The sequence below is a fragment of the Rutidosis leptorrhynchoides genome, chromosome 8 (assembly GCF_046630445.1).
Source record: "Rutidosis leptorrhynchoides isolate AG116_Rl617_1_P2 chromosome 8, CSIRO_AGI_Rlap_v1, whole genome shotgun sequence".
Lineage (NCBI taxonomy): Eukaryota > Viridiplantae > Streptophyta > Magnoliopsida > Asterales > Asteraceae > Rutidosis > Rutidosis leptorrhynchoides.
Genome location: NC_092340.1, coordinates 106,116,634 through 106,141,316, shown reverse-complemented (window position 1 = coordinate 106,141,316; position 24,683 = coordinate 106,116,634). Strand labels below are relative to the sequence as shown.

Below are 24,683 nucleotides of genomic sequence, written 5' to 3'. Positions count from 1 at the left end.
TATGTCCGGTTTTAAGGTGTTCTTCGTGTTTCCAGGTTTTAAACTATTAAGTTAGCATATCATATAGATATAGAACATGTGTTTAGTTGATTTTAAAAGTCAAGTTAGAAGGATTTACTTTGTTTGCGAACAAGTTTAGAATTAACTAAACTATGTTCAACTCTTCGAATAAGATAGTTATATATATATATATATATATATATATATATATATATATATATATATATATATATATATATATATATATATATATGAATCGAACGATGTTATGAACTTCATTACTACCTTAAGTTTAGTAGGTAAACCTACTGGAAGTGACAAAAATTGATCTAGCTTCAAAGTATTCTTGGATGGCTTGAAAGTTCTTGAAGTAGAATCATGACACGAAAACAAGTTCAAGTAAGATTTCCACTCGAAATAAGATTGTTATATTTATAGAAATTGAATCAAAGTTTGAATATGAGTATTACCTTGAATTAGAAAGATATCTTACTGTAATTAAGAAAGATTTCTTGAGATTGGATGATCACTTGAAATGAATTTGCAAGGTTGGAAGTAATCTAGTAACTTGAAAGTGTTCTTGGTGTTTTCTTGAGTTGTTGTTTTATATGTTGATCTAGGTTAGGATTTATGAGCTAGATTGAGCTAGATTTTCATGAAGATAATGAAGAACACTTAGAACAATGGAAGAACACTTGAGAGATAGTAATTTGATTCAAGAAAATTGCAAAGTGAATGTGTTTATGGTTGGAGAAGTTCACGTGAAAATGGGGAGTCCATATAGGCTCCATTAGTTTGTAATTTTTTGAGATATTTCATGCTAGTTGCCAAATGATGGTTCCCACATGTGTTGGTGACTCACAAGGGCTGCTAAGAGCTGAATTATTATGTGTATATACCAATAGTATATACGTCTAGAAGCTGGGTATTGTACGAGTACGAATACGGGTGCATACAAGTAGAATTGTTGATGAAAATTAATGAGAATGCAATTGTAAGCATTTTTGTTAAGTAGAAGTACTTTAATATGTGTCTTGAAGTCTTTCAAAAGTGTACTAATTCATCTTAATATACTACATGTATATACATTTTAACTGAGTCGTTAAGTCATCGTTAGTCGTTACATGTAAGTGTTGTTTTGAAACCTTTAAGTTAACGATATCATTTAATGTTGTTAACCCAATGTTTATTATATCTAATGAGATGTTAAATTATTGCATTATCATGATATTATGATGTATGAATATATCTTAATATGATATATATACATTAAAGTGTCGTTACAATGATGATCGTTACATATATGTCTCATTTTGAACTCCTTAAGTTAGTAGTCTTGTTTTTACATATGTAGTTCATTGTTAACACACTTAATGATATACTTAATTATCATTTTATCATGTTACCTATATATATATATATATATATATATATATATATATATATATATATATATATATATATATATATATATATATATATATATATATATATATATATATAACATCATATAATTTTTACAAGTTTTAACGTTCGTGAATCGCCGGTCAACTTGGGTGGTCAATTGTCTACCTAAACTCATTTCAAATAATCAAGTCTTAATAAGTTTGATTGCTTAACATGTTGGAAATATTTAATCATGTGAATATATCAATTTCATTTAATATATATAAACATGGAAAAGTTCGGGTCACTACACTCATCACTCCATGATGTGTATGTCATTATGTATTTGAGTGATGGTTTATATGGTAGCCCTGATGCAAAAACCGTCTTTATTATTAGTGACTTTTGGTTGGTCATAATGTTGTACTCTGGGCATGGAGGTGGGATAATGTCCATTGACGTCTCCAATATGGTTACAACATTAGCAACTACTTCGATGCTAGAATCCTCCATCTATTTCTTCTCATCCGGACTTTCCATTTCCATTTCTTCATCCACCTCTTCGTCACTCTGGTCGGGAGTTTCAAGAATAATTGGTTCAGAGAGTTCTTCTAGAACGAAGTCCTCTCCAGTCATTATAAGATAAAAATAAGGTGGGAGTGAAGATTGGGTTGGTGTGGAGTGGTTATTCTTCTTGTCTTCTACTTCTATCTTCCTCTCTTCATTCTCGGAATAGAAGGTGACTTTCCTAGTAGAGATGGTATTTATTTCGCCATTCCCATCAGAAGGACATACAGACTCGTCGATCATGAAAGTGACCTCTTCTCCATAGGCTCTCAAGGTGATAGTCCGCGAATAAACGTCAATGATCATTTTGGCTGTATTCATGAAAGGCCTTCCAAAGATGATAAGAGTTTTCACGTCTTCTTTAAAATCTATAACCACAAAGTAGGTCGAAAAAAGGAATTTGTCGACCTTAACCATGACGTTCTCGGCTATTCTCTTAGGATATCTAGTGGATTGGTCAGCTAGATGGATGCTCATTTTAGTAGGGTTAAGGTTTCCAATTTCGAGTCTCTGGAATAGTGAGTAGGACATGAGATTGATGCTGGCACCAAGGTCAGTGAGAGAATAGATAGTACCAGATTTGTATATAGAACAAGGAAGGGTAAATCGTCCGGTATCCCCTAATTTTTTAGGAAGAGTATTTAAGAGAATGACTGAACAATCATCGTTCAGTGGGACATTGGGTACTTAGGGTACCTTATCCTTGGTTGATAGGAGTTTCCTAAAATAGTTCTTACTATGAGGATTTTTAGACACAGTGTCTAAAATTTACCATCAAGCTTGAAAGATTTCATCTTGTTATGTCTTTGCTTGAGACACCCCGGGAATGGAATGGGTGCTTTCCCGGTAGGTTTAGGTGATGACTCAATGACTACTACAGAACGGGTATTAGTTAGTTTCTTCTCCTTACAAGAAACTGAAGGTTGGCTATGTGCCACCTTTGAGTCATTTTAGGACAACCTAGAGAATTGAGACGTTTATTTAGCTAGCTTATTTGATTTTCAAGACTACTCAATAGATTAGTCATGACTAAGTCAGCTGCGTCTTGTCTTGCTGTGATCATGTGGATGATTCGCAGTAGGACATCTTCTGGACTTGTCTATGATGGGGTAGTGGGTTTGGTGGTTTGGTTATGTGGATGAGCTAGGATCGTATCGGAGTAGACAATAGAGTCCTCACATTCATCCTCGTATACCTTGGCCGGATTTGGGTCAGTACAATTCTGGCATAATTGCACTTGAGATACATGTTGTGGGAGTTTCTTTAGCTCGTCAACTTCTTTGGTGAGGTTTTCTATTTGGTCCGAGAGAAATTTGATGGTTTTATTTTCGATAGGAATGGAGGCGGAAAGCGGTGTTGCTGATGAAAGGTGCTCTTCCGTGTTTCAATCGTGATGATGCAAAGTCATCTTCTCGATTAATCTCTAGGCCTCGTCAGCAATGAAGTTCATGAGGTTACCTTGAGAAACAGCATCAAGAGTAGACTTATTGTTTTGATTCAGAGCTTCGTAGAAGGTCAAAATTTAAACAGAGCTCCCAAGACGGTGGTTCGGGCATCTTCGAAGCAAGTGTTTGAATTTTTCCCATGCAGTGTAGAGTGATTCATCGTAGGCTTGTTGAAAGTTTACGATATCATTCCTAAATCTGATTTTTTTTTTTATGGAGAAAAGTACTTGATTAAGAAAGTTGTTGCTATTTCCTCCCATGAGGTGATAGAGTTGGGTTCTAACCCCTCGAACCAGGTTTTTGCATGAAGTGTTAAGGATTAAGGGAACAGATACAGACGAACTACGTCTAGTTCAACCCCGTTTCGCTTGTATGAGTTGGATAAGGAGAGGAATTGTAATGACCTGGAATTTTCCGACCAAATTATACTTATGAGATTAATATTTACATAAATTAAACCATACCAACATGATAAGCAATCCAAATTGTTGAGACTTGTGTTTTTTAAAAGAGTTTTACACAACGTTTGACCGTCCAATATGACCGATGATATCACGAACTATATAACATACGATAATTATACGTTTGTGTATATATATGTATTTATATATATTTAACATGATCTAAGGATGGTTTAACATCTCATTGTGTACTAATGACAATGAGTTATAAGTATATTTTGAAACTACTAACTTAAGTTTTCAAAACGATAACTATACGTAACATTCTTTAATATATATACTTATAATCTATAATGCTTATACATGTATCGTATATATAATGTATTTAATCACTTTTTAAGGACTTAAATACATAAAACAATATAAGTATATTCACAAAATATAGCTATATTTGAATTCTCGTTCCGTTTCCTCTAGAGTTCTATACGTATATATAGGGTATATGTACCCGTATCATACCCAGCTTCTATACGTATTTACTATTGGTATATACACATCAAATCAACATCCTAATCAACATTATTACTGCCCTAGATATGAGGTAACTAGGATTTGTCAAGTAGTATGAATTATTAGTAAGAAAACAAAATTAGGAATCCTTTTCTTTCTTTATAAACTAAAAACGTTTTTATAAATGAACGCCATTTTTTCACTCCATTTTCTCATACCTACACCCTCATTTCTCTCTCAAAATACTCCTAACTTCATACTTGATCATCTCCAAGCATTTTCCCCATCATTTAGCTTCAATTACAAGCCTTAAACACCATAAGAAAACTCTTTCAAGAACATATCAAAATAACCACCCATCTGAAGAAGTTTACTTCCAACCTTTTGATCTAACTCCACCACTCTTTGATTCCAAGATTATTTCTTATCTTTTGCAGTAACTTTGTCCAAGTAACTTGAGGTAGTAACCTTGTTCATAATCTTATTCAATTCATATTCATATAGCTATCTTATTTTGTGGTATAAAATTTTAACAACAAGAACATAGTTTGAATGATTTCAAACTTGTTCGCAAACTAAATAGATCCTTCTAACTTGACATTTAAAACACTTTAAGACCAGTAATATATCATAATGATATGCTAAACTAACAAGATATAACTTGGTTTTACAAAGAACATCTTAAAAACTGAATCTACGTCGTCGGAGTGCAACCGGGGGCTGTTTTGGGTTGGATAATTAAAAACCATCTTGAACTTTGAATTGGAAGTTCATGTTCTGGAAAAATGATATTTCTTATGAATATGTTAACACATAAAAATTTTATGGTTTAACTCAAAGTGTAAGTATTTTTAGAAAAATGATCATTAAATGTTGTTTTTATGATGGAAAATGATCACTTTCATAAGTTTCACCAAAGTTTGACCTATAACCTATGATTTCGAATACAAACTAAGGTATTTTCAGTTCATATTCTTAAAATTTGACTCGATCCAAGGAAGTGGCAAGTTGAACCAACAAAAACGGAGTTGTAATGAAGAAACTACGACTAAAACAAGATTGGGTATCCGAAGCATAAAAGCTACGAAAATATTTGGAGAAAAAGTAAATTAATCATATCTTTTCTAATTAATATGATATTTTATATATAATTACTTATGATTTGATTTTATATATTTCAGGACCACCCGTAAACAACACGAGAAGATTAATCATAAGACCTCATGATTGTACGCAACACGTCATTTGACAACACGGTACTTTATGTACGCAACACGTCATTTGACAACATGGTACCATGGGTCGAGATTAATTCTGATCAATACAAATACGATGGGGTCTTTATTTATTTTATTTAAGCAACTAATTGTGGACCACTAACATCGGACTGCTAACTACGGACTAAGAAAATATTAAAAGTATTAAAAGTATATATATATATATATATATATATATATATATATATATATATATATATATATATATATATATATATATATATATATATATATATATATATATATATGTAACGATTACTTAAAAAGAAAATATGCTGATATATTATATATATATATGGTTAGCTTCGTGATATCTATCAGAGACCAAGTCGAATTAAATACCTTCAAGGCAAAAGTGAGTTTCATTTGCTCCCTTTTTAATTGCTTTTGCAATATATATTTTTGGGCTGAGAATACATGCACTGCTTTTATAAATATTTACAAAATAGACACAAGTACTTAAAAATATATTCTACGTTGAGTTGTACCACTGGCATATTTCCCTGTAGCTTGGTAACTACTATTTACATGGGTATTGTAAACGCGAATCCTGTTGATAGATCTATCGGGCCTGACAACCCCAACCGGACTGGACAACCAGTATTCAACGGTTGCACAGTACTTCGTTTTGGTGGCTACACTTGGTACGGTGTAGTGAGATTTCATAATAAAGGGAATATGTGACGTTGATTAAATGTTAAGTATGGTTACCAAGTGCTCAACCACTTAGAATGCTTTACATACACTTGCGAGTGTATTATGTTTATGATTATGAAATCTTGTGGTCTATTAACATATTGAAATTATTGTTATGATAAACCTATGAACTCACCCACCTTTTGGTTGACACTTTATAGCATGTTTATTCTCAGGTACGAATTAAGTCTTCCGTTGTGCATTTGGTCAATATAAGGACATTACTTGGAGCCGATCATCGCAATGGGACCAAATGTTGATGACTTCGTCCAGGTGGATTAGGACGGGTCCTTTCAGTTGGTATCAGAGTGATGGTCGTAGCGAACCAGGTCTTGCATTAGTGTATCTAACTAGTAGTTGTTAGGATGCATTAATGAGTCTGGACTTCAACCGTGTCTACATGTCAAAAGTTTTGCTTATCATTTCTAGTCAGAAATCATCTGCTTATCATTCATAAGTCTAGACATGTTTTACTACATTTACTGCATTGATAGTGTATAGACGAATTCTTATCTTAGCATATATGTTATTGCGAACTTTGACTGATATCTTTTCAAAGATTCTCCGTAATTTACGGGATTTTGGTATTATATATACATATGTAAATTATGTATTGAAGAGTACCAAATCAAACTCCTATAATCTATTCCATACCAAAAATTCATTTTCCCCATTATACAAGATGGATTCCGCATCTAGTTCGAATTCTTCAGATTCCGACAGTTATGCCGATATGGATTTCCATTCGGGCTCCTAAAGCAGCGTCACCGGAATAGATCAACCAATTTCCCATCATCTATTCTGGATGAATTGGGGATGGGTTCGTAATATACTAAATCACTGGAGACAAGAAGAAGGTGATCCATTCCATCCACCAAATTGCCCTATTGGCGATGAACCTGAAGCACTTACCGGCGAACCTATTCGAAACACCATTTTCTCTCTCATTTCTAGAGTATCACTTATTATATACTATCACATATTACAAATCTTGTTCATTCGCTCGCTCCAACCGCCAATCATCCCGGTGTACTAGCAGAAGTTAAAGAACTTCGCGCTCGCGTGACGGCTTTGGAGAACATGGTGCGAAGGTTGCAAACACCAGCAGCAGCACCAGCAGCATAATCAGCACCACCATCAATAACATCAACAATACCATCATCACCACTAACAAACAACATCCGCATCACACATCTCGACATCATAATCTGTCCCATAAACATCAACATCATACGCACCATAGATACCAAGGAGTACCAACAATAATGAACGATGAAGTATTGATCCATAACTTCATTGATATTCTGCGAAGAATATGTGGTTTCAAAAAGTTTTAGAGATTTCTTATTCTAGCTCAAACCAAAAAGCAAATGAGATTAATATCATATTAACATATTAAATTCATGATTTCATCTGAAGAAAATATATATGTATATATGTTTTCATAAAGATTGTAATTAAAAGTTCTTTTGTACAAAATATTAATGGTGAAAAAAAAATTTTAACGGGTTGGTAATACCCGAGGAATAATTAGATTTCATCTTAATAAGTTACATTGTACATTCGTCGAAGCTGATTCAACAGTCATTTACTATCCTACTTACAACCACCGATATACGTATCCGTTCACCGCAGAATAACCATTTTCATTCAATTTCATATTTGGATTTTGACTTCCCAGAATCCAACAAGTGGCATATGAAGAAAACATATGACAAAATAAAATATGTTAGAAACAAACAAATTAACTATGAAAAATTTTGTTAAGAATCCACGCTAACTGTTCCTGCTAACTGTTCCTAGCTAACTGATTACATTTTATTTATCGCAGTTTATTTATCGCAATTTAATTATCACACTTTTATTTATCGTCATTTAATTTCTGTAATTATTTTACTCACTTTAAATATCGGGACACGTATACAATGTTTTGACATATCATATCGACGCATCTATATATATTATTTGGAATCACCATAGACACTCTATATGCAGTAATGATCGAGTTCTCTATACAGGGTTGAGGTTGATTCTACAATAATATATATAGTTTGAGTTGTGATCGAGTCTGAGAAGTATACGGGTCACGACACGTATTAATTAATTCGTATATTATATATTAAACAATATATGAATTATTGGACTGTTACTGTGGACTATCGACTGTGGACTAATGACATTGGACAATTAAAATGAATTAAAATATTGATTATAACATATGAAACTAAACATTTCTTCAAGATTGCCACTTGATTTCATCTTAAACCTCATTGTATCTCGACGATTACAATCAGCGTTCAAATCTATCATGATTCTTAAAAACACCTTAATCGAGAGGATAAACCAACCGCACTTCATCTACGGAAGAAAAGATTGATGCATATAGTTATGCACCTGAAAAACCCTCGGGAACTGAGTAAACGTTTGACATGTATCTGTTCTAGTTCCTTTGACATTGTTATTACCGAAGATCGTTTTGCAATCCCTTTCCAAAGTAGCTAATTTTGTCACAGCTCCAGCAAGTCAACTCCGACTTTTCATCCGAAACAACTTTATTATAACCGCGATATATATGCGTACTCTTTATTGTTACTGGGGAACCTTTTATATTCCACAATATTACCATCAGCGATTAATCATTCTAAAAACACAATTCTCCTGAAACTACCTCAGTTTGATAACCGATGACCCAGATCAGTTAACTTTGAAAATGCTGATAAAGCAGCATGTTGTAGATGATCTTAATGGCCAAAAGTTTGATGATAAAGAAAGGAGTGTTGGGAACGCTCAATAGAAAATTTAGTACCGAAAAGCGGATTATGCGAAACTATGAAGAAAGCCGTGGATAAATCACAAAGAATAAGTTTGCCTTCAAAGAATCCAAATGATTCTGTGCCTGTTGAAATCGTTAGCAAACATCTTATTTCTCATTCTAAACCTTCACAGACAAATCTTCTTCATCATCCATTGATATTAGAAATTCTAAGATATTCTCGCATGTTCTATTATAAATATCCTCCATATTTCTGGCGATATTTTCACAACTATTCTTATCTGAGATCATTTATCTCTCCGTAATATCTGCAACATAAAAGAAACTGTGTTAGTTTCTAAATTCTGAAACCTTCGAGTTTAAAATATGAATGTTTTGAAGTAGTGTTGGGAACTGAAGCATGGATTAGTATAATATAATGACACTTGATCAACGTCATTATATTACAGTAAGTCATGCTGAGTTTCTAATGAAGCATGATGATTCACAGTACCGTCATCATGTGCCATTTACACGACTCTTACATTCTATCTAATCTCTAAACATATCAAGAGAATATTTTTCTGGATGACTCGGTCTTCTCCAGAGTATTCTGGTAATTTAACAAATCAAAATCGTTCTATTACCATTTTCTTCTTAGAGCATTAGCTATGTTCATTCTGAATTTCATATCTACGAATTCTGGACCATTACTCGCTTGACTCGAAGTCGGGAAGAGAAAACGAAAGCATGAAGCTCCGAAAATAATGAAGAATATAAACTCCGATAATAACCCCGAAATTACAAACCGTGTATATCGATGCAGATAGAAATATAGAGACACTGGAGAATTAGAAACACTATAAACACAAGAGTATAGTAGAAGTAAATAGATTCTTCTAGTGGTAGATGAAAAAGAAGAATGACAGATATAAAAGTTAGGAGTATATCAAGAATCAGGACTGGATGGAGCATATTGATGAATGCTTTAAAGTAAGAATCAAGGGAGAAAGAATAGAAGGTGTGAGTCGTGGAAAATAAGGAAACGAAGGGGTGAATTTATAGTGAAATATCCGACAGAGCAATCGGGAACAGATTATTGCATATAATCAAAGAAGATCCTGATTTCCTTAATCACCAAAGAACCAAATCTTATTACGTAAGATTCTCTTTAAATCCCTTAAATCCTGGAAATCAATCATAACTACGTCATCGGTTAAGACGAATATATTTTACTCATCTCACTCTTTTACGATAGTCTCATTTATATTCTTCGCATAATCGAATCGTTTTATCTACATTACTCAATGATGATAAAACTCCATTATCACCTTATATTTGTCATGAAAACCTTCTTATTGTTATGCATAACAACCTCTATCAAATTTCGGGGACGAAATTTCTTTAACGGGTAGGTACTGTAATGACCCGGAATTTTCCGACCAAATTATACTTATGAGATTAATATTTACATAAATTAAACCATACCAACATTATAAGCAATTCAAATTGTTGAGACTTGTGTTTTTGAAAAGAGTTTTACACAACGTTTGACCGTCCAATATGACCGATGATATCACGAACTATATAACATACGATAATTATACGTTTGTGTATATATATGTATTTATATATATTTAACATGATCTAAGGATGGTTTAACATCTCATTGTGTACTAATGACAATGAGTTATAAGTATATTTTGAAACTACTAACTTAAGTTTTCAAAACGATAACTATACGTAACATTCTTTGATATATATACTTATAATCTATAATGCTTATACATGTATCGTATATATAATGTATTTAATCACTTTTTAAGGACTTAAATACATAAAACAATATAAGTATATTCACAAAAGATAGCTATATTTGAATTCTCGTTCCGTTTCCTCAAGATTTCTATACGTATATCTAGGGTATATGTACCCGTATCATACCCAGCTTCTATACGTATTTACTATTGGTATATACACATCAAATCAACATCCTAATCAACATTATTACTGCCCTAGATATGAGGTAACTAGGATTTGTCAAGTAGTATGAATTATTAGTAAGAAAACAAAATTAGGAATCCTTTTCTTTCTTTATAAACTAAAAACGTTTTTATAAATGAACACCATTTTTTCACTCCATTTTCTCATACCTACACCCTCATTTCTCTCTCAAAATACTCCTAACTTCATACTTGATCATCTCCAAGCATTTTCCCCATCATTTAGCTTCAATTACAAGCCTTAAACACCATAAGAAAACTCTTTCAAGAACATATCAAAATAACCACCCATTTGAAGAAGTTTACTTCCAACCTTTTCTTAAAAACTGAATCTACGTCGTCTATGTGCAATGTGGGGCTGTTTTGGGTTGGATAATTAAAAACCATCTTGAACTTTGAATTGGAAGTTCATGTTCTGAAAAAATGATATTTCTTATGAATATGTTAACACATAAAAATTTCATGGTTTAACACAAAGTGTAAGTATTTTTAGAAAAATGATCATTAAATGTTGTTTTTATGATGGAAAATGATCACTTTCATAAGTTTCATCAAAGTTTGACCTATAACCTATTATTTCGAATACAAACTAAGCTATTTTCAGTTCATATTATTAAAATTTGACTCGATCCAAGGAAGTGGCAAGTTGAACCAACAAAAACGGAGTTGTAATGAAGAAACTACGACTAAAACAAGATTGGGTATCCGAAACTAGTTTAACTACGAAAATATTTGGAGAAAAAGTAAATTAATCATATCTTTTCTAATTAATATGATATTTTATATATAATTACTTATGATTTGATTTTATATATTTCAGGACCACCCGTAAACAACACGAGAAGATTAATCATAAGACCTCATGATTGTACGCAACACGTCATTTGATAACACGGTACTTTATGTACGCAACACGTCATTTGACAACATGGTACCATGGGTCGAGATTAATTCTGATCAATACGAATACGATGGGGTCTTTATTTATTTTATTTAAGCAACTAATTGTGGACCACTAACATCGGACTGCTAACTACGGACTAAGAAAATATTAAAAGTATTAAAAGTATATATATATATATGTAACGATTACTTAAAAAGAAAATATGTTGATATATTATATATATATGGTTAGGTTCGTGATATCTATCGGAGACCAAGTCGAATTAAATACCTTCAAGGCAAAAGTGAGTTTCATTTTCTCCCTTTTTAATTGCTTTTGCAATATATATTTTTGGGCTGAGAATACATGCGCTGCTTTTATAAATGTTTACAAAATAGACACAAGTACTTAAAAATATATTCTACGTTGAGTTGTACCACTGGCATATTTCCCTGTAGCTTGGTAACTACTATTTACATGGGTATTGTAAACGCGAATCCTGTTGATAGATCTATCGGGCCTGACAACCCCAACCGGACTGGACTACCAGTATTCAACGATTGCACAGTACTTCGTTTTGGTGGCTACACTTGGTACGGTGTAGTGAGATTTCATAATAAAGGGAATATGCGACGTTGATTAAATGTTAAGTATGGTTACCAAGTGCTCAACCACTTAGAATGCTTTACATACACTTGCGAGTGTATTATGTTTATGATTATGAAATCTTGTGGTCTATTAACATATTGAAATGATTGTTATGATAAACCTATGAACTCGCCAACCTTTTGATTGACACTTTATAGCATGTTTATTCTCAGGTACGAATTAAGTCTTCCGCTGTGCATTTGCTCAATATAAGGACATTACTTGGAGCCGATCATCGCAATGGGACCAAATGTTGATGACTTCGTCCAGGTGGATTAGGACGGGTCCTTTCAGGAATCTATCTATGTGAGAGTTGGGATCGTCAATTGGTAAGCCGTGGAACTGGCAATGGTTTTGAATGAGTTGTATGATGTTATGCTTAAGCACAAAAGATGCTCCGTTAACCTCTGGATAGAGTATTGGTCCTCCTTGTCCTTCTAACAAGGTTTGGTGATGTCAGAGAGAGTGATGCGTGTGGCCATCGTCCAACAATCGGCAGGTAAGTGTAGATCTCGTCGGATGGGTACAATGTATGATATCGGATAGAAAAAGGATGTGTCAGAAGAATTCTTAGCGGTCTAAGTAGGTTAAATCATCCTAAAGGTTCACTAATAAGGAAATCCATTTTAAACTTTTTAATTAATCTAAATTAAGCTAATATTATCTAACCTAACTACGGTAAACTAGTAACTTCTGACAAAGCTAGTCTCAGTCAAAAGGGTCTCTTAAAAACTAACTAATCTAAATAGGCTCCAAATCGTATTAGCGCTCCCGGGTAGCGGCGCTAAAAATTAACTCTACCTATGATATGCCCAAATCGGACGGTTTATTTATGCGTTGTCGTTAGGTCGCAAAACGTCAATTCGGGATATCAAAAGAAGAAGTTGATTGTTTAATTTATATATGCTGGGCCTAAATCTATTATTTCTTCCTAATGGTTAGCAAGGGCAAATATGACCTAGGGTCGTTCCTTGAGCGGTCGAATTTGAAACAGAGCTTATTCAGATAATTTAGTAATTAAAAATGGGTTTGTACACAATTTAGTATCCAAGACTAGTGGCCAGGTACACCTTACGTGGAGAGGCAGGATCCTTTTGGTCCCAATAAATTGGCGACTGTTCGGAAAATCCAACAACCAAGTCCAACCGGTATATTCTAGACACCACTTTTATCCGGAATATCAAATTGTGTAAAGACTATAGTTGGGTTGAATAGTTTATATAATTGTAATTAAAATATTAAAGCAATATAATTAAAATAAGCTAGCTAGCATGCAATAGCTATGGATAGAGAAGACGTGGTTTACCATGATTTAAGATAACGTAGTGTCAGGATGATTGCGAGACACTCATTGAATAGATATGCTTTGGTGTAAACACTAGATTCCCTACTAATTGATTTCTTGATTAGCATGTGACGAGGAACTAGGCTATCGTGATTCTGATCGGATGGACTATGCTCAACTCCCGACGCTTTATCCGGTTTAAGGATATAAGCGGCCCATCTTGGATGCAATGCATACCTTGGGCGCACAAATAAAGTAGCATAGCCATATAATATCCAACCTTTCTTAACACCTTAGCGTATCACCCAAGTGAGTGGTCAGGATTGTGTTTCGAATTCCTTTCTGTCAATGGTTTGGTAAAATTTAAAGGTTTGTAGACAAATTAGAACCTCTGATAGTTCTCAGTCATCCTTATATTTATAAGCTTAGTTTGTATTGCAGTGCGTTAAACTTCCATTTATGATATAAACCAGCCCTTACTTAAATCTATTCAATAAATCCCTTAGTTATCCACCATGTACTACACTTATAGTGGTTTCATAGCTTGTAACCTTGACACTGCTCAAGTGGTCCTATAGTACATCAACATTGTACTCTATTGTTGCAACAGTATTTCCTCGAGCCTTATACTCTTGACCATTGTCTTGATCTGGTCCTACGGTAATTCCCCATATACTTTATAGTATTTCCGATGGGTTCAAACCTTGACCAATGTATAAACACAGATAATTAATTACCTAATAATTGTCGACTTTATAAAATGTTTTAACCACGTTTATTGGTGGAATGACGATAATAACGAAGTTTAATATCATAGACAGAAAGCGAGTGCTAAACGATAATCATCCCTAACTAACATTATTAAATCATGGCAAACAATCAAGTAATTACTTACACATCATGACAACAAGCATTTCTATTATTAATAAATCACAAACATCTAACAAGAATATTATAATAAATTAATAAAAGAAATAATAGATATTACCGAATAATGTCGGCAGAGTAACACTTATATTTCTTTGTAATATTCATAGCGTTACAATGCTTGATAGCTTCTACTACAGACTATTCTCCTATTGCTCACTAGAGAGCGACAATAGAGAGATAATTATTTTCCTAATCTCTGTACTTTTCTCTCTCTATAATCTAGAGAGAGAAAGTAGAGAGAGAACTAATCTCCTACTGATCACTAGAAAGCGACAATAGAGAGATATTTAGATAGATAAGTGAGAAAGGTGTGTGTTGAAATGAATGACAAAGACCCTTTAAATAGACTTGAGTTTTGTCTGCAAACGACTGGCAAGCCGTTTGACAGGCCGTTTAGCAAGCCGTTTGGCAAGCTCGTTTGCACTGGCAAGCCGTTTTTGGTGCCCGTTTGCTGGCAGACCATTTTTCCTTACGACCAGCCATTTGGCAAGCAGTTTGGAAAGCTATTTGCTGGATCGTAACTTATCTTTCACCGTTTTCGCTCGAAAATCTTCGTCTTAACTCCGTTTCTGACGATTCTTGCGCCCACGAGTTCGTAATTAAATATCCTATAACATGAGATTAAGTAAATAAACTTTTCGAAAATTTATAAAATAAGTTATTTAAACGCGAGTTAATCGTCTTAGCCGGTTTTCCTCGTTTTTCCTCGTTTTTCATCCGTTTTCAGTGATTCTAGAAACATAGCCTTTGTAATTACTAAATCTACCAAATTAACCAACAAAGTTATTATTTTGACGATAAAGTTTGGAACTTTATGGTTTTAGGGCTCAATATCGGGGGTAAAAACGTGACTTTTTAGCCGATATCAATAGCCACAATCAAAAAATAAATGTGACTGTGAATCGGGACATGTGCTACACAATGGACATACAAGAACTTGGTTATTAGAAATCTCCCGATCTTTCATTATGTAATGTGTCTTTAATTAATCCCTCATTAACAGCCAAGAAGTAAAAGCATGACGAGGAATACTTGCGAGAACCATACAACACGAAACCAACTTACTTTAGGAGCTATTGGTTAAATATCTTCATAATCTTTTGCCACTAAAAACAAATGTAATGACAGATCAACTCCCTTCCATTGGATACTATCTAGCTCGTAGGTCAAAACCGGGAACATCAACTTGTACTAAGCTAGGACACTTAGAGTACCAACTTGTTGGCCATCTTCAATTCCCATCTTCAATCATTTCACTAACAGAAGCATAAGCATGGAATCCAAAACCATGAATATCGCTCCAAGTAACAAAATTAATAAGTGGACCAACTTCATGCCATATATCGAACTAACCAGTGTGTTGTGACCACACTAATTTGATGGAAAAAGTGTTTATGTATTACATTACGTGTGAGTAAAATCTTCCCCCAACTCCAACTTGAATCGAGTTTATTTGGGACATCCCAAAATGATTTATCTTGTAGACAGTATCCATGAATCCATTTCACCCATAGAGATTCTTTATGGGTTAAAAGACATCATATATGGGTAGCCATAAGAGCAACGTTCCAATACTTTAGTCTCTTGATTCCCAAACCTCATTCGTCTTTAGAAAGGCATAGATCTTCCCATCTTACTTTCACTTTACCTTTTTTTCATCTCACTTTGACACCATAGAAAACCCCGTAAAAGCTTTTCAATGTCTTTGATTATAGCATCCGGCAAGATAAAAATTGAAGCTCAATAAACTTGCATAGAGGTGAGAACGGGGATAATTAATTGAACTCTCACAGCAAAGGATAAAAATTTATTCTTCTAATAATCAACTTTTTTCTTCACTCTTGCCACCAAAATCTTACAATCACGATAGAGAAGCCGAGAAGAAACCCAGGGAACTCCTAGATAATGGATCGGTAGTGTACCCTCATCGAAAGGTAAGATCTGAAGAATATGTTCTTCCAATACGGATGACACATTAGAAAAAAAAAAAAAAACTTCGTGCTCTTTGAGAGACTAGGGGCTAACCCCGAACATCCCTTAAACTCATCCAGGGCATTGCGAATAAGTTTCACCGACTCAACATCTGCTTGGGCAAAAAGAAAAAGATCATCAGCGAAACATAAATTTCTATATATACTAAATATTACTCAGTTTTTGGTCTTTCCCTTTTAAAAAATCTCAAAAATGATATCTCACTCCCCTATTTAACCACACTCAACCCCAAACTTCAAGATTATTCTTCCTATCCTCTCTTCTTCTATGTATGCTCGCCTCAACCTAATCCTCTTCTTCTTCTTCTTCTTCTTCTTCTATGTATGCTCGCCTCAACCTAGGATTTCCAATCCCTTTTCAAGAACCACGAATCTCTCCTGGTATCTTCAAATTCCTTTTTCCAAATGCCTCTGCAACAACATTTAATCCCTAAATACACATCTCACACCACTGCTAAAATTGATCATCGCCGCTCTTAATGTACCGTGAATTCCGCCGCCGTCGCTGCTGCTTGCACTATTCTGTCACAATCGTCACCATTGATGTCATCGTCTTCACCGTCATGAATTTTCCACGATTTTCAATTTCATCTACACGTAAAGATTTGTTTTGTTACAAATCTATCAAATTTAGGGTTTCTAATCTACGGATGATAACAAAAGAATGATTTGAAATTTTTGTTTAATGAGATTTTGTATGATACTAGGGTTTCATTTGCAACAAACGATGGTGCTATTTTAGGTTTTTATGTTCCAGGTATATTATTGATGTGTAGTAATGAAGATAATTTGATAATAACGAGGGTTACTGATTACGTATAAAACTAAATTTTGTTTAAATATGTTTCAACGACTTGATGTACTTTTTTGTTGAAAGGATAATTAGACTAAAATAAAAAAACATCTTTCGATTCTCATGTTGATAATGTTAGTAAAGCTAATGTTGTATTGCTTAACATATGGGAGAAAAGGCGTTATGACAGATATTGAGATTTTGTGCTCAAATTCGAGTTGATATGTAGATTAAAAGTAGTTATTTGGTCATTAGAATTGAAATCAAAAAATTGGTTGGTTAAGGTTGGGTAACCTTCTTGTAGAGGTGAAGAAGGAATGAAAAGTCCTCAGTCAAGTTTGAGCCTTATGTGGACGCCACTGTCCTATGTAATGGAAGCAACAACAACAACAACAACAACGATGACTATTACTATGGCATGAGATGGGTTAGTCACTTTGAGTATCTAACTCTTGGTTGTTCAAAATTTCTAGCTTCAATTATTTTTCAAATGCCTGGTTTGTCCAACTACAATGCTAATCTATCATTTCACAATTCAATGAATTGAAGTGGTTAGAAATTACTGTGTGTGGAAGTTGTGATGTGGACCTGCCTCCTTTGTGACGACCCGCCAAAATCGCTATTGATGGAGCCGTTAACTTAGGTCCCGTTACGTGGTCATAAGTCTTTAAAACAATGTTTGACCAAAATATGTCGCATTCATTTCAAATGTAAGGATGTTTCAAAGTTTACAAAAGCAGTTCGACAACTATTTACATTACAACATTTAAGTACAAATGAAACCTATGCGACACAATTTAAATAAAGTCAAAAGACGCTCCATGTATGCATGTATACTCGACATCCAAGAAAGTATCAAAATAGTGTGAGGAAGCATGTACCACTTAGAATTCAAGGACCTGAGAGAAACATAGAAAATCTGTCAACGAAAACGTTGGTGAAATCATAGGTTTAGTAAGCATGTTATAATGAACCACAAGATTTATAACGTTGGAATAATAGTAAACCATTCTAAAAGTTGTTGTATCACGAGCACCCAATTATCAAGGCTTAACTGTATACGAACCTCGTTACCATAGTGTTAGAACTACACTATACTCAAAATTATATTTCATCCACCAACGGTAGCTAACCATCCGAATGAGGGTTTGTCAAACCCGTATGGATCCACACAACATAATTTCTCGCTTACACCCTACAAATGTAACTAATGATAATTGAATTGAGGCTTTTTGTTCTAACTTTTACGTAGAATGTTTGTTTTCGTACTTGTGTTCACTTTGTAAAACGAAACGTTTATGTTTTCTCATCCCAAGTATAAGTGTAAAAGAGTAAAAGTGGGACTATGATCTCACCTTGAGTGCACGAGTAAAAAGGTACTTCACAAAGTAAACGTGTGCAAGAACGAATGCTAGTCTTGACCTAAACAAGTAGGTTGTATCAATACCGGTAAAATACGAGGTCGGTCAAAGTTGTTCAATTAGTCATATGGCTTGTTACAACTCGATTATATAGCATGTGAGTCAAGTTGTCAAGTTTCAAGCAAGATACAAGTATAAAAGAAGGTTAGAACAATTACATAAGTCTTTGGTTAAGTTTGACTAAAAGTCAAACTTGGTCAAAGTCAAAGTCAACGTCGACGGGGTCGGGTCGGGTATCCGACTATTGTCCATAAAGATGTAGTCATATATAAACATGTTGGCCAAGTTTCATGCTAATCGGAGTTGCGAGTAAGCGGGAATGAAATTGGAAAAACACAAAAAAAATTGGGACAGGCCTTTTCTCGCGATCGCGAGATTTTGTGCACACCAGGGCTCGCGATCGCGAGGCCCTGGATTTCAGGTGCTAAAATGCTGAAAAAAAATGGTCAAGTGCAACCAAACCTCTTTCAATCACAATTAATGAACCAAAAACACTAAAAACGCATACCATACATCGTTGGAAAGTTATTTTAACGAGGAATACAATTAAACACATATCATCAATTAAATCCATCATTTACAACAACCAAATCCACATTGAATGATCATTAAATGTTCATCATTAATGCTTCAAATTCATAAATGCAATTTGATGATTCAGGAATTATATGTACACATATGATACGCCGTTTCGAAGGTAATTATGCATACAATACAACTAAACACTTATCAACAACATTACAAAGCATTTAATGCATCAAGAGTTCATTTTAAATTCTATCAAACCCTAACCAAAAATCATAATTTCAATAATCATGTTAGTGAAGTCTTTCTAAGTCATCCTACATACCAAATTAAAGTTAATGATGCTAGTAACACATTTAATACATGAACTTTAACATATAACAACATTTAATCAACCAAAACTCAAGATTAAACTAGCCACTTTTCAAATTCATGCTAGTTACACCAAAAAGACAAGAACAAGCAAATAAATCACATATTCATGTTAGACTTGAGCCATAGACACTAACTAACCCTTTTATAAATCAAGAACACCAAGAACAAGAAATCTAGAGTTTTTGAAAAGCTTACCCTAAGTAATAAGATTGGTACCAAATTAAAAGTCTTGAGTAGTAGATTACAAATATGTAATTTGTTTTGTTGTTAGCTTCCTAGTTTGGATTTAGATGATGAATCTTTGATTATGAAGAAAATGAAGAAAAATTCGAAGTAAGAATATGGTGGGTGGTGGAAAATGAATGGTGGGGAGGAGATGGGGTTTGACTAGTTGACCTAGTTGGTCAAGTTTAGTCCCTTGGCAACATTAGTCCCTCGAGTTTAAAAGCGGGTGCGTGAATTAACCTTACCAATTATCTTAAATACGCTGAAGTAAACGGGAGATGTTATAATTAAATAACAGACTTTAAAATAATTAAACAGAAAGTAAACGGAAAAAGACGGGTTATTACCTCCTTTAGGGGAGGTTAGGAGTTCGACCCCTTTGGCTACATATTAAAAACACAATTTCATCCCTGTCATGAAGTATCCACCCATAGCACCTTTCCCATATCATTTGGGGGGTAAAGGGAGGGGGTTTACTTGGTCGTTCCCTTGGATCAGTTTCAAGGTTTCGTCCTGGGCAGCGATGGGGGCGGGGTTATTATCACTGTATCGGCATAGTCGAAACGGTAGATGATCGCAACGGGTGGTATAGTCCCCCATGGGTGTTCCCAATTGCCATTCCAAAAAAGAAATTATTGTGTTATATAGGTCTTTTCAGATTATTTGATATGGATTTTTAATAATATTATAACCACAACAAATTACTTACTGTAAGTATTGTTTTAATTACAGCAGACCTTACTTCATCTTCTTTTAACTCTGGTGTTCTTATCAGTCAATCAGATGTTACTCAACAAGAATCTGAATGTATGTACATTGAAATTTGCCAATTTTATGCTCTAATACATATTGGCTTATAACATTCTTAGTTTATAATATTTAAAGCCTCACATTTCGGATGATACTTGAAACCCGTACTCTAGTCAATCTTCCTAGAAATCATCAAAGATAAGACTTCCATCACGAGTGTAAATAGATAAGGTGGTATTGGATTGCCCTACCTCAAACCTCCGATTCCCTTAAAGGTACGATGCATCTCATCATTAATGTTAATTGAGAAAGAAGTTGTAGTGACACTACACATAATCGATTTAATCATTAGATTTGCGAATCCAAAATCCGTTAGAACATCCCTTAAGAATTTCTGATCAACGGTATCATAAGCTTTTTGAATGTCAACTTTAAAAGTGCATCTTTTAACCCATCGATCCAAATGAGAATTTTCATGATTTATTGCGTAAGAAGGATATCATCTGAAATTCTTCTCTTGGGAATAAAGGCCGACTAATTTAAACTCACTACCTCTTCAAGGCATGACTAAATGCAATTTGATATCACTTTAGTTATGCATTTATAAATAACATTGCAGCATGAAATTGGCCTAAAATCCGACACCTTTGAAAGAGATTTCACTTTAGGAAGAAGAGCAATTACCGTGTGATTAATTTCTTTTAGCAACTTGCCATTGTGAAAAAGTCCTTAATTGCAATAGTCACATCTTCTCCTATCACATCCTATGTTTTTTTTTTAAAAGACATGAGAATATCCATCCGACCCTGGAGATTTTTTGTCCCCAATACGAAACATAGCCGTTTTAATCTCGATGTCAGAAACCTCACGAATCGCAGCTACCACTTTATTTGCGTGAACCTGTTTTGTAAACAAACAGTTCGACTCCACAATAGGGACACAACCATCTTTTGTACCAAGAAATTCAGTAAAGTGAGAAACAATTATATTAGCTACATGATTACCTTCAACAATAATGCCTTGTTGATTCATAATCGCTTGAACTCTGTTCCGAAGTACTCCGCCATGAATGACTTTATGAAAATAGGTTGAATACCTATCTCCCACACGCAACCATTCAACCTTAGCTTTTTGCTTCAAAAAACTCTCTTCTTTCGAAATTGCATTGTTGACTTGATGCAATATTTCACCTTCTTTTTCACAAATCGCTACATCATGGGGTTAATCATCTAACTACTTTTGATATCATCTAAAGCTTTTCGCAAATTCACCACATTTGTATGTTAGTTACCTTTCATCCACATGAGCTTTCTGATCGGCTTTATTAACAGATGCATTGTTTTCACGACTTTAAACATCATGTTCCCATCAATATGAACATTCCATCCCTCTTCAATAGTTTAAATAAAATCATTATGCTCTGCGATATAATAACTAAACATAAAAGACATCCTTTTTATTTCTACATCAAGCGGAATCTTTAATATAATTGGACAGTGATCTAAAATTCAATAAGCCTGAAACATTACATACGAGTCAACAAATCTAGAAATAAAAGCATCATTTGCCATAACTCTATCCAACTTTTTCAATATTCCATCATTTGTGTTTGGACGCTGATTCTATGTAAACCGGAAGTGTAACATCTTGTTTTTTTCTTCAGATAGGAATGACATTCCAAGTAGAGAAACGACATTCCAAAAGCAAGAACGACATTCCAGAAGTAAGGAATGATGTGATATAACAAGGGAAATTTCCAAATCTTGGAATAGAATGTTTTGAGGCTATTTTGGTAACGGTGTTATTGATTAAGAACGGCATTCCAGAAGCCTGGAATGGCGTTCCTGGTGCCTGATGGGTTTTGTTTTATTATTTTGTAAAATTGATGAGGGCAATTGGGTCTTTTCACATGGAGTCGGACTTATACCTCCAAGAAGATCTTATATTCATTTCTCACCAACGAAACCCTTCTTAGAGAGAGGTAGTGGGTTTTTAGAGAGAGAAAGCTTGAATGGATGAAGAAGGTGGTGATTTCTACCCAAATTGAGTGGATCTGTGTTCTTCTTGAGTTTCTAAACCCTAGATCCGATTTTATTTACTTTGATTTTGATTTGGGGTTAGGGTTGTGTTTGTGTTGGGTTATAAACCCCATTTCTCATGAAATTTAGGGTTTTAGTGTGTGATTTGGGTATGTTAACCCTAATGAAGTGGGTTTAGGTTTAGATGAAGAATTTGGTTATATTTGTCATGATTTTTGGTATCAATCACTAGTTTGGAAGTGTGTTGGTGGGTTTGATGTTCATAAGAACATGTTGCTAGTAAAATTGGGTGCTGAAATGGTCTTGGTGTCAAAACTTGGTTTTGAGATTAGCTTTGGCGAATTAAGGATGTAAGTACTTGAATTGAGGCTTTAAATGGTATATTGGTGCATAATCACTAGTTAATGGTGATTATGGGTCATGTTTGGCATATGTCAAAAGAAGTCAAGTGTGATATGGGTCAATATTGCACGTGTTGTAGTTTTTATGTAAATGACGTTTTGAAATGATCACTATCTAAGTAGTAATCTAGTGTCGGGACCTAGGTTGGTCAATTTGGTGTCAAGTATAATTTGGGGTTAAATTTTTCTTTGTAGTGTGGGTTTGAATTACTACCCGAAGTGGTAATTGGTTTGTGTCCATTAAGTGTTAAATGGGCGAGTTTTAGCAATCAAGGTGTGATCCCTCGGCTAAGGGATGTCTGTGTCGGGTTCTCTTTTAGAGAATGGTTATTTATGTGTATATTGTACCTATGTGTGATATAGATGGTTACTTGCTCGGATATGAGGACGGAGATCATGTTATACATGACTTGTGCGTGCATTTTGATATGACTAAGATGATACGGTTGAAACATGCAGTTTTCTTCGTGCAGTGTCATTTGGCCGCAGGGCGTCAGATTTAGTTGATCAAGGTAGCATAAAGTGGTTTTGTTTATTTATATTGTGCGGGGCCTAAATTTACTTTTAACTTTCCAGAATGTAGAAGGTGTAAGTTAATCTAGGTTCGTATTTTTGAATAGATTAACAAGTTAAATATCAAGTGAGTAATCGTCTTTTATTTAAATTACCTGGATAAGGGATAGTAGTTGGTTTAAGCTAATGGTCCTAATTGCGAAAAGAAGAATAAAGTGGAAGGATATCCGGAGTATGCAGATAAGGGAAATGTTGACCAAGATATTAGTTTTAGGTTAGGGAAAGGTAATTATGTATATGTTAAGGCTATGTTTGGAATGGTGTAGATCTGGTTGGATGAGCCAATTACACAGACCTACTTATCTCTAGACTCTCGGAGTTCTCTTTGAGTAGTGAAAAGTATGTCACTTGGTTATATAATTGAAAGGTAACTATACCTTGGAGGTTATCCTCAGTAAAGTACTAGGTTTATTAGTGAGTTGAGCTCTAATCCTAACCCTCGTTATCAGTTTAGTTGACTGAATAATAACGTGCCGTGTTGATTGAACACTGATCACAAACGGAAGGAGTCCGTCGATTTAAGTTGGAAAAACCTTAATTGAAAAACTAACAACCATTTCATCATACTAATGAGATCATACCAATCTAAACATTATACAGGATTACAGTTGATATACTGAAAGTAAAGCAGATAGAAATCTAATAGATACCTAGACAGTTGATATGACTTAGTCATAGGGCAACAATCAAATAAGAACATGCAATAGGTTTGGGTCATATAGTAAAGGCACTAACTAGATTTTAACAGCTCCTAAGAGGTCTCTTTGGAACAGTCAATAGGCATACTAGGTCATTCATGTCTCAATT

General features: G+C 34.2%; 1 protein-coding gene across 1 annotated transcript; it reads right to left on the bottom strand.

Annotated features, from left to right (window-relative positions):
• Positions 1–21,640: 21,640 nt before the first annotated feature.
• On the bottom strand, positions 21,641–22,200 carry LOC139863713 (uncharacterized). The gene is made up of 2 exons (XM_071852317.1): positions 22,155–22,200; positions 21,641–22,071 (listed from the first exon to the last, which is right to left on the bottom strand). The coding sequence occupies exons 1-2, from the start codon at positions 22,198–22,200 to the stop codon at positions 21,641–21,643; spliced, it is 477 nt and encodes a 158-aa protein (XP_071708418.1).
• Positions 22,201–24,683: the final 2,483 nt, after the last annotated feature.

Coding starts and splice junctions, on each gene's coding strand:
- LOC139863713 (XM_071852317.1), bottom strand. CDS start 22,200: ATGCATCTGTTAATAAAGCCGATCAGAAAGCTCATGTGGATGAAAG. Junction 22,072..22,154: donor AAAGCTCATGTGGATGAAAG/GTAACTAACATA, acceptor CCCATGATGTAG/CGATTTGTGAAAAAGAAGGT.